The sequence below is a fragment of the Dinoponera quadriceps genome, unplaced genomic scaffold (assembly GCF_001313825.1).
Source record: "Dinoponera quadriceps isolate SergipeBrazil2010 unplaced genomic scaffold, ASM131382v1 scaffold2420, whole genome shotgun sequence".
In the NCBI taxonomy this organism is placed as follows: Eukaryota; Metazoa; Arthropoda; class Insecta; order Hymenoptera; family Formicidae; genus Dinoponera; species Dinoponera quadriceps.
The window spans coordinates 1,498,231-1,509,143 of NW_014556754.1; the positions used below are offsets into that span (position 1 = coordinate 1,498,231).

General features: G+C 45.9%; 1 protein-coding gene across 1 annotated transcript in view; it reads left to right on the plus strand.

The window, feature by feature from the left end:
* Positions 1 to 2,835, plus strand: part of LOC106748071 — a gene marked incomplete at its 3' end in the record, with an annotated part of 155,388 nt that extends 152,553 nt beyond the window's left edge. Inside the window, exon 3 of the mRNA XM_014626268.1 lies at positions 2,622 to 2,835. Coding sequence (XP_014481754.1) covers positions 2,622 to 2,835 — 214 coding nt within the window. The remainder of the gene's footprint in view (positions 1 to 2,621) is intronic.
* Positions 2,836 to 10,913: the final 8,078 nt, after the last annotated feature.

Below are 10,913 nucleotides of genomic sequence, written 5' to 3' on the forward strand. Positions count from 1 at the left end.
CCCGTTCTTTTTTTTAGCGGGATATAAGAAAAAAAAAATCAACGTAATTTTGGATAATTTTACCGTAATTTTTAGTCTTGCAAAATCCATCACGATGTTTCGCCTCCTAATTTTTACCACTTAGTTGCGTAGTCTTCTGAAATCAAGTAATTTAACGTTTAATTAACGTTCTGACAATTCGGGCAGACTGAAAGCAGACATACATGCGTGAAGGGCTAATGCACGTTGTCGGTTGTTTTGAAGCCGAAGCTAGTATTTTCCACCGGCTATTTTTCACAAGTCAACATAAACATTAGTACACTGTTGATCGGCCGTTTCCAACATTGCCCAATCTTTGTTCCCGGTTATTTTTCTTTTTTTCCGTTAAACTATCGTTGAAACACGAGATAACTCTGGTCGGCAACGTTCGGTAAAATACAAGTTCTCTCGTGACCCGTCAGTAATGTTAAAATATTTAAAAATGTTAAGATATTTCTCGCGTATTTGTATAAAATATATCGAGTTCGACGATTCGAGTCTGAAGGTAGAATCTATCTCTCTCTTTCTCTTTCTCTCCTCTCTCTCTCGAGAAAGAGACACGTTTGATATTTTTCAGGTAACAGATGAATATAAATGCACCCGGGTAGTGTGAATACGCGCCCTCACACATTACTATTATAACACACGTGCGGAGGAGAAGTCACATTCGTCCTGGGATTAACGCGGCCTTACATTAGCGCTAGGACCCGTTTATCCGAGCTTAATTAAAAAATACACCTCTCTCAAGTCGCACGTTGACCCGTCGCTCGCGAACTTTTCACTTTGGCCTGCCCAGTGGCCGCGGAAGTTAAATTTCACTAATATCGCGTTCCAAGGGGACGACAAGGTTGCGAACTAAAAAATCTCACGGCTCTCGGACGGGACTTTGAATAACGTCACTACGGGATTCGACTTCGCATTAATCAATTACAATGAACGAACGAACGAACGAACGAACGAACGAACGAATGAACGAACGAACGAACGAACGAACGCGTATCCTCCTCGCTCGCTCGCTCGCTCGCTCTCTCTCTCTTCTTCAATTAATAGACAGCTGTTTGATTTGGAGTTTTTCGCGCATCGGTGCTGATTGAATTACCCAGGCGTCGCCCGGCATCCCGATGCACCGTCTCCATTTCCTCTCTCGCCGTTCCGACCCAACGGCCTGTGACCTTCCGCCATCCACCATCCACTATGCGCCGGCTTCTTTCATTCGATGCGCCCTGGTCTACACATTCCTGTGCACTTTGATACCGCATCCTACAGTGCGTTCCAAAGTGCCCACCTTTCTCCAACTTGAGGGCGAATTCTGTTAGTTTAATTACTTTCACATCCGTGCTGTTTGTCGTCGCGGTAGCAGAAGTCAAAACGTTCTTCACGTACTCGGGAGGACGTCTCGCTGTCGTATTTTACGAAAATATATTTGCTGTCTCATCTGCACTTGTGAGAATATAAATATATTACGCTTTGAAAAGAATAACAAAAAATACTCTCGCGGTCTAATTTAGATCGAAGTGTATACAGTGAGAAACATTTTGTATTTTTGTTCAAAGTTTTGTGTTGAATTCTCAACGTAGCTGTTTGTTGATGTAACGCGTGAGAGATTGGTGTTATTTGAAGATTTTGTGTAAAATCGACATTCAACCATTCTTTTGAGTTGAAGTAATTTATATGCGAGTATGCACTTCACGTAAAGATTACGTAGTTTTAAAGTTATTTTTCCTCGCGTCAAGAAATAGTTGCCATCTGTTAATTTTCGACATGCTTTGTGTTACTCCTTAACATATTCGCCTTTCTGTGTTAAATCAACGGAAAAATTCGCATGGACCGTTCGGGACATGTGAAATGTGTTAAATTCAGCATAAAGTTTTTTGCCATGCGTACATTCGATGCGTTCGTGCATGAAGAACCGATTTTAATTAAATTTAAATTATTTCAAGCGGGATCACGCAGCTCCGATTATTAAATTTACTTTAAATTGAATTTATAAATTTAAAACCTCAAAATTCAATCATATTGTGTTTATTGCGAGGATTTCAATTACATCGAGACGATGTGCGTCGCATCGGACGGTCGATGAGAGAGAGAGAGAGAGAGAGAGCCGGATCGAGCTTCGTCGGCGACATCTCAGGGCGCGAAAGAGTCGCGTGAAGATGAAGAGACCGCCGAAAGTTTCGCGTTAGTTATGAACACGCGGGATGAAATGTGGCACAATAAACGGGAGTATTTCATGATAATGCGGACCGCTCGTGGGGTGATTCACGGCGCGATGCGGGCCGCGCGCGCGGTAAATGCGAGATGATCGTCGGCGATATTAAAAGCGATCTTCATCCGTTCCTTCGCGCCAACTCGTCGTCGTGTTTTCCGCATCGGGAGGAGCATCGGAGCCTCACCGGCGTAATCAACCGAACGCGATAAATCAAGCAGCCCCCCTCGACCCCCGAATAAAGGGCGGCCTTGCGTGATAGGTAATCTCTAGCCCGTATCTATCTGTGCTCGCGGTCGGTGTAGGCGCGCTCTCGAATTAATGCATAAATGTATAAATTAATTATATATCGGCGTGATCAAACACATACACATCATGGGCGCGATCTGAATTGCAGATGAAGAATCCGGCATCTACACGGGCAAGCCGCTGCCCACGTACAGGCCAGCCTCCCAATTGGTGCCTCTCAGGGGCACCGCGAGACTCTTCTGCGAGGCTTACATGGGCAAGGTGAACCTGCCGGACGCCAGGAATTCTGTCACCTGGTGGAAAGGCGGCAGCAACGTCACCCTGCCCGCTGACGGCAGGATAGCGCAGCACCGAGTGTCCCGGTGAGTAATCCGGGAGTAAAATCATCGGCGACGCGCGCGCCGGAAATAAATCGCGCACTCCTCCGCGGAGCCGACGACGCGATCGCGACACGGGAGAAACGCGCGATAATTTGGTGAGAATAGAGGTCATGGCTGTTGGAAACTGCTCGAAGTGGGTCGTCCGCACGAGGGAGAGCGTAGGTGAAACGCACGGGCGAAATTTCGGGGGAAAACGGAGAGTCGCTTTCCGCGAGAGTATCTGGCTCAGCATCGTCACGGTGGCCACCGGTAACCGACGCTGCGATGTTACCGTGTCTCGTAACATGTAATTAGAAGGTTGCGAGGCTCAGAGTCGTGTTTTCAGTGGCGCATCAACGGGGCCACTCGTTAATTTCGTATTTCTCAGGCAAAATTACATTCCCGCGCATTGATTTCATTATCGGGATAATAAATTAGAATTAACTTGAAGTGAACATATGCATGCGATATTACAGATACAAACGAGAACTGTATTAGAAAACTAATAGAGACACACAGATAATGGAGAGAGGTGTATAAAAGTATTTAAATATGTACCTGCGCACATATATTTCGTGTATTACTATGAATGATGAACTTTACACCACCATATTTTGAAAACAAAATGGTCGGTAATTCGGAAATTTGTGTATAATGTTGGCGTGTCAGTCTTTAATATCATAATAGTTTTTCATCAAAGTTTTGTTTCTAGTTTAGAAGATATGGGGAAAATAGATATTAAAAATAGCACGCTAATCTCTCAAGGAGTACGAAAAGTATCAATTTCAGTTGCAAATAGCCTTCGAATGGTCGGTCTTTTTTTAATTATGCGAACAGGTAGATGATGTTTCAATATACATATAGTGCAAGTCTCATTGAATTCTTATCAAACTCATTTCACCTCACAACCTCCTGAATTACACTGAAAATTCCTTACGTGGTCGATAGGGAGCCGATGGAACGAGATTTGTTTAATTACGTTCATTTTATTTCTATCTCCTTTATTATATTCTTATTCTAATTTCTTCTTTTCATTTTTTCTTCTATTTAAAACCTCCAGTTACGTTTCTCTTTATTGTATTCTCAGTAATTCAATTAGCAATTAAACTTTTACTATATCGTCGATAGTCGACGAGTCGGGAAGATACCGATTAATATTCCAACCGACTCCAACCGAAGGTACATATTTCCGCGGGAGTTCGCAGGATGCTCCGATCAGGATGTGGGGGGTTAAAATTCACGTAAATGTATTCGGTACGCCTGCGTTGTGTGCGCTTTGATCGGGGAACGCGCGCGACTCGATGTGTGCTCTCTCGGTAATTCCGAAGTAAGAGGGAATTTAAGCCTCCGGAACGTCGGTTACGTTCGCGGTAACGCTGCATGCTCGAGAATACACAATACACCGAGGAGGTATCAACAAAGAGAGAGGGGGAGAGAGAGAGAAAGAGAACACCTGCGTACGCACATACGTACGCAGAGCTCGGCGGCATCCTGTAGAAAGCGACGGGCGAACGTGAACATTCAGCCGGGCTGTTGCGAGCCATTCTTCCGCGCCACGCGGCGCTGCATCGCGCGCTCCCAACCACGCGCAGGTATCTGTCGTCGCGCGGAGAGCTACTCCATCCCCCGTAACTCAATTTTCCCGACGATGCACCGTCACGGTGCATCGCCACGGTAAACACGGCGCGCGGCGCGGCGAAACCACCGACTCGACAACACGGCCGTGCCGGCAACATTACAGCGAAATTACACTCCCCGGGTCCCGTCGAGAAAGAGAGGCAGAGAAGCAAGAGGAGCCGCGGAGGAGGAGGAGGTAGTGACGCCGGTGGTGGTGGTATATGCAACGCGTGCGAGCGCGCGGACGATCCTACGTCGAATGCAATTTTATTCCGGGATAATTGGATCCACCCCGGGGGCCGCAGACTCCGAGGCGTCGTGCTCGCTCGCGTCGTTCGACCCCTGAATCACGATTCCTCGCCGACGGAGATTTCCAACGGATAGCTCCGGCACCGGATAGCAGCGAGAGACCGAGATGGAGAGCCTGCTCGAGCCGAAAATGTGGACTTTTGCGCTTTTACCGAGGCCCCGGCTTTGTTTCGCCATCCTAATTTCAACGGGATCTTGCGGCTCTCTCTCTCTCTCTCTCGAGCGCATAATAGACTGGAATCTCGAGATTCTCAATCGCTGTTGATGATTATTTCTCGGTTAATAGCTTCGAAAGTTTTGTCCCCGAATAAAATGAATCTCGTTACATAACATGAAAAATTGAGCAATCGGGCTTTTTCAAGGATTTTGAGCTTATAATATTACTGGGATTACTCAAGGATCGGTTCAAACGAAATGGAAAGATTGATTCTTTGTGTGCAGTTGTCCGAGAATATTTAGCACGCGCGTCGTTACATGCTAAACACATTTATCCTCCCACAATAATAATATTGACGATAATATTAATATTGACACGATAATAACGATTAACATTGATAATATTAATATTTATAATAATATATATATATATATATATAATTATAATAAATATTTAAATAGCACCGTAACATTCGCGCTTTGGCTTCTCATGACAATATATTCTTTACGATTCGGCAACCATCCTACTTTTCGGGTGATATTTCACCCGAGCGAATTTAAGGGATATTTAAATGAATCGTCTGATAAATTCGGATTTTTCATACTAAATGAAACGACTATATTTTTATGTCGTTGTAATTTTATAAAACAACGTACACAAAGGACGGTAAAGCATTTACAAAGGACAAATTGGCATGCGTATTATTTCATAAAATTTTTAGAAACGAGATAAAAGTGCAACCGTTAGGCTAAATTAAATTTAATAATTAGACGAAATTCTCGCGGGTTGCTTAAAAATCATATTGTCACGATGGGTGCGTAATCTTCGAGGCCGTTTTCGACGTTTGCACGCGAGAGACGATAAGAATCCGCTATCTTTATAACCTTTGCGATGGTGTGCGAGCGTGTGTATGTGTGATGGCAAAGGCCCGATGGACTCCCCGAAGAATAGCCGTTCGCGAAATGAGCGCATTCGTCTCAAGGCGGGAACCCCGAATTCCCCGAGTACGAGCCGCGCGTCCTTTAATTAGTGGTTGGATTTGCTGCCGGTACATCTCACGCCGGCCGAACGTTGTTGTTCGCGTAAACTAGACTTTACATCAGCGGCGAGCCGGCGGTTTGCACCGGGCACGGGAAATTGAGTTAGGCGGGAAAAGCCGAAGGGAGTTAGCGAGGAAGGAGGGAGCGGAACGGAGTAAGATTTATTTTAACAATAACCCGTCAGACACGCGTACGTGCGCGAGCGGACAAATACGCACACGCACACACGCTACACAGTGGCAGGTTGGGAATTTTCTTAGAAATAAACGGGAAAGATGGGGACAAAGAGAGACAAAACGAGGACAAACCCCGGTGTTTTAAGTTATTCCGGAAATAACAAGTGACATGTAAGAATTCGCAATATAAATGACGGAAGGAGGTAGCGAGAGAGCGGAAGAACCGCGAATATCAAAAGAATGAGACGATATATATATATATATATATTCTCTCTTTTTCCAAATATATCCCCGTGTGACGAAACACGTGTTTTTAATATAATCACGAAAAGTAGAGCGTTTAAAATCGCGTTTAGAGAATCGAGAGAAATGTTCGGCGCGAATATAAATGGATATAATTCTCGGCAAACGTAGCGTTTTAATTCACGTCCGTGCGGAAATAGAAAGGACGAGAAAAAAAAACCAACGAGTGAAAAGTAACGCGCGCGAACGTTAAAACGACGACGAGAAATTATAAACTCATTGTAAAAAATAAAAGAGACAATTGAATCTTCGTACACTCGCGTGACTTTTCGTCAGCCCGTTGTTATTCATTTTGCCGTTCGCATTTCCCTCTGCGGTCCTACTTCCTTCCGAATCGGCGAAGAAACGCGCGTGTACAAGTTCGCACGCGGGGTTTTCGCGTGAAATATCGGCTCGTGGGAAATCGAACTCGCGGGCGAACGACGGAGTTAATTCGATCGTCGCTCCGAGAGCGAGTCGAAATTCCGCGTTCTTGAGGAGGAACTTGAGGGAATTGATGACGCTCATTGTCTTGAGATAAGGGTTCGAATTAACTTACAAGTGGGACGGTGAGGGCGCATTCGGAAAGCGGAAGCGAAGGTGCATTCAGAACCGACCGACGGGGGTTAGAGAAGGCGAGAAGAAGAGAGAGAGAGAGAGAGTGAGAGTATGAGGAAGGGCTGGAGGAGATTCCGGAGATTCGCGCGCTCACAGAGGTCGGATTATTAAATTTAATTAACACCCTCGGTGAAGCTGCGTCGGCAGCCATAACCGACGCAGTCGATAAAATAAAGCCGCGCCGAGGAATGCGATGAGAGAGAGAGAGAGAGAGAGAGAGAGAACGTTAACGCGTCCTTGTGGCCGAATATTAGCTTCTCAACAGATATCTTGCTTATCGCCTTCTCTCTCTCTCTCTCTCTCTACCTTAAGAAAGCTCGCCTCGTTTCTGGATGGAGTTTATAAAAAAGATTCTCGATAAAAGAAATATGTATAAACATTGAAAAAGAAAAATTTTAAAATTTATTTGTGTAATATAAGGTTTACTTCGCAGAATATAAATGTTTATTTAAGTACGGCAAAATACAACTTTATATCTAGCAAATAAGCCGATTAATAAGAAAACTTGGGTATATTTCACAAAAATATTTATTCCATCATTGCAGTAAAATTTTTTTTCAACCAATAAATATAATGAAGAAAATGTTACAAGAAACATTTGCGAAACAAAATTTCAATTTCCTTTCCTCAGTGAGTAATTCGTCTAGTTTTTTTCCTCTGATTTGCAAATATTTCTTTGTGCGAAAATCGTGCGAATCGGGGACAAAACAGTCTGTTCGTTGACAATAAGAGTCACCGTGAATACGCAGACTTTTCCGAAAGAGGTCTCGAGTGTTATTCTCTTGCGTAATCGACTTCTGCTCCTCAGTGAAAGTGCAAAACACCATCTGCTCGATCGAAATAAATGATCGACGTAAATAATTTTCCGGGACGCTCCGCACAAACATCACCCGCCGGAGGTATTTCGGCGCGCGCTTCCCACCAATTTTCCCCGAGTTTCACCGAAATCACCTTTCCTCTCGTTCTTTTTTTTTTTGCCGTCTTCTCTCGAGTTCTTTGCGCCAAAGTTTCCTGTGATCCGTGCACAGAAAGAAAGTGCTAATTTCAAGTAAATAATTACTCCAATACTCCTTAGCAAATTTTTACTTAGGTTAAATAAATTTCACTTGGATCGAATAAAAAAGAGAGAAAGAAAAGGGGGAAAGAATTTCAAAATTATTGATCATTTTGGTTTGAAAATGCACCGGTGTAAAATTTATAATTTTCAGTAATACTCGAAATACACATACATATGCATATATTGAAACACTTATATACTCCTTTCTATTATCTGTGCATCTTTGTGAGGACAACTAATGCATAAAAATAGCGTTAATGAGAAGAATAAAAAAATAACACTTTCGTATTTGCAATATCGTGTATATTCGTCTACTTTAATTTGATTTCGAAAATTAATATTTATTATTTAGATAGTAAAATTAATGTATGAAGAACGTAATTTTGCTCGATAAATACTAAATTTATAAGTAGCCCCCTTGACGTGTGCGCCACCGGAAATCTAGCGCGACTATCTTAACCCAAGTTGAAATTCGCCAAGGGATATTGGAGCGATTGTTCACTTGAATCCGGCACTTTTTTCCCCCGTGTACGATTCCCAAACAATCTACCGTGGGCAATTCTCGGCTACCGCGAGATCCTCTGCGGCCGTCGACGGGTATCGCATCGGTATCGGCAGGGATTGAGCCGATCCGCGCGATAATTCCCCAATTTCGTCCGCGTAATCGCGTTTGTCGCTGATGCGGCGAGCCCTATCGCGTTTCTCACGAGAGCACGCAAACGAGCGGGCGCGTCTCACGGGGAAATTTCGAAATTGTACCGCAAACCAGTCCTCCAATTAGTGGCCGCGTTCGCCGTGTCCCAGGCCGTTTCTCCACCTTCCCCACCGCCTTCTCTCTCTCCCTCCTTCGCCACCTTCCGACCCTGCGTGGCGAAGCGTAGATGCGACCGCGAAGGGAGAGAGAGAGACAAATGGACGGACGTACAGACCGATAGTCAGACGGACGGACGGACAGAGAACTCCGGGAGAGCAGCCGTGAGCAACATTGTGACGTTTATGACAGCCGAACGACGGCGACACGCATGCATGTTGCATGACCACGCCATATGGAGACAATGTAGCATGATTAAACAGTCACGCGATGCACCAGGTCTGCGCGGGATGCAGTCGGCTGCAACCGAAACGAAGAAGAAGCGGGGTGGCCCCGACCTGTTTGCGAAATGCGAAGAACCGTCACGCGCCTTTGAACGCGAAAACGAGCTTTCTCTTACATGACGATTTACAGCGAGAAGTAAACGACGTATGTAACGAGAAAGGGCCGAGTTACACGGCGGGGAAGGGGGAGGGTCGAGAAATGGAGCGGAAGAGAGAGAAAGGACCGAGGTAAAATTGCGCGGGTAAACGGCTGTAAAAGTAAAATCGGGAAAATACGGTGAGCCGGGGGTAGAGAAGCGGGAAATACAGGGCATAAGAGAGAGGGAGGGGAGGGGGAGGGGAGAATTAGAATAAGTCGCGGGCGAGAAGAATCCGCGAGTTTTCTCAGAAGTTACTGTTACCCGATTGCAAACAAAAAGGAAGAAAGAGGGAGTTCGGGATTGAATAGCCGTGCTCTCTTCGTCTCCTCTCGAAGGTGAGGGACGGAGGAGGAAGAGAGAGAGAGAGCGAGGGAGGTAGGGAAGAAATTTAATATTGTTATTAAATAAGAAAGTTCGCGCGCGAAAGGGCGCGAGACGAGCTGATTGCTAATTTGCCGGCGCCCCGATTTAATTATACCGTTTAGCGAGGCGAGGAAGGATGGTATTTACGTTTTCTCGCGGCGATTGCGACGGGATGTGACGTCACCGGGAAGGATTATTCGCGCGGGATAACGAATCGCAGTCGTTCGGCCGATGGAATCGCGATTAAGGTTCCCGGTCGGATGCGACCCGCCCGAGACCCACCGGCTTCTTTCGTCCCGACGCGAGAGACGCGATGGATTTCGAGCGCTTCGCGGAACTCCCGGCCGATCGAGCATATCCGCGAAAGACGGAGGACGTCCGGATGCTCCTTCATGATATTTTCGCAGAAACGAGAAACCGGGAGATGAGAAAGCGAGAAATGAGAACGCGGTGAAAAGAATCTCGAATGTCAACATTTTCTCGCGTTAACTTTCGATTATTATTTCAAAATCGCTCCCCGCAAAATTGATGCACGGCTGGATATGTCACCGCCACTCCCGTGACGTTTACACGGCGTTTATTCACGGTGATTTAGTAACTTAACATTTTTTGCGTGTCATTTAGAAATGATGAAAGAAATATTTCGAGCTTTCTCAATACAACTGCTTGGTTAATTTAACCAAGCGTTGTGTTTGTCATCTCAAGATTTTTCGTTAAAAATCGACACTGAACGTGTCTGCTGGGGCGACAGATTTTACAAGGACGGGCGGAATCCGCGGAGGTTCTCTCGCGCGAAAACCATATATTTCGTTAGGCGCAGGAGGGGGGATTTGACGAACGAGCGACACGAGTGTTGAAAGGGCCCGAGTCTCCCCCCCGGGCGAACGCGGGGCACCGCGTTGCCCGGCAAAAGGACGAAGGGAAGTAAATCGCCGAGTTCCCGTCGTTTCAATTGACATCCCGCCGACGTCGTCGTCGTCGGTCCCAGCCGTTCCGCGAAAGCGTTTTCTCGCCCCGCCGCGGTCCGTCCGCGCGGAACACGAGGCGCCCCCTCTCGCACCAGGCCTCCGGGGCCCGTCGATTAGCCTTTTTGCCCGCCGCGCCGGTGCATTATACACGTAATAACAGCTGGACAGACTGGCGACCAGGTGAGGCCCCGATCGAGAAGCCGGGAATGAGGAGGCTGAAAGAGACAAAGAGAAAAGGAGAGAAGAAGACACGGGGGGG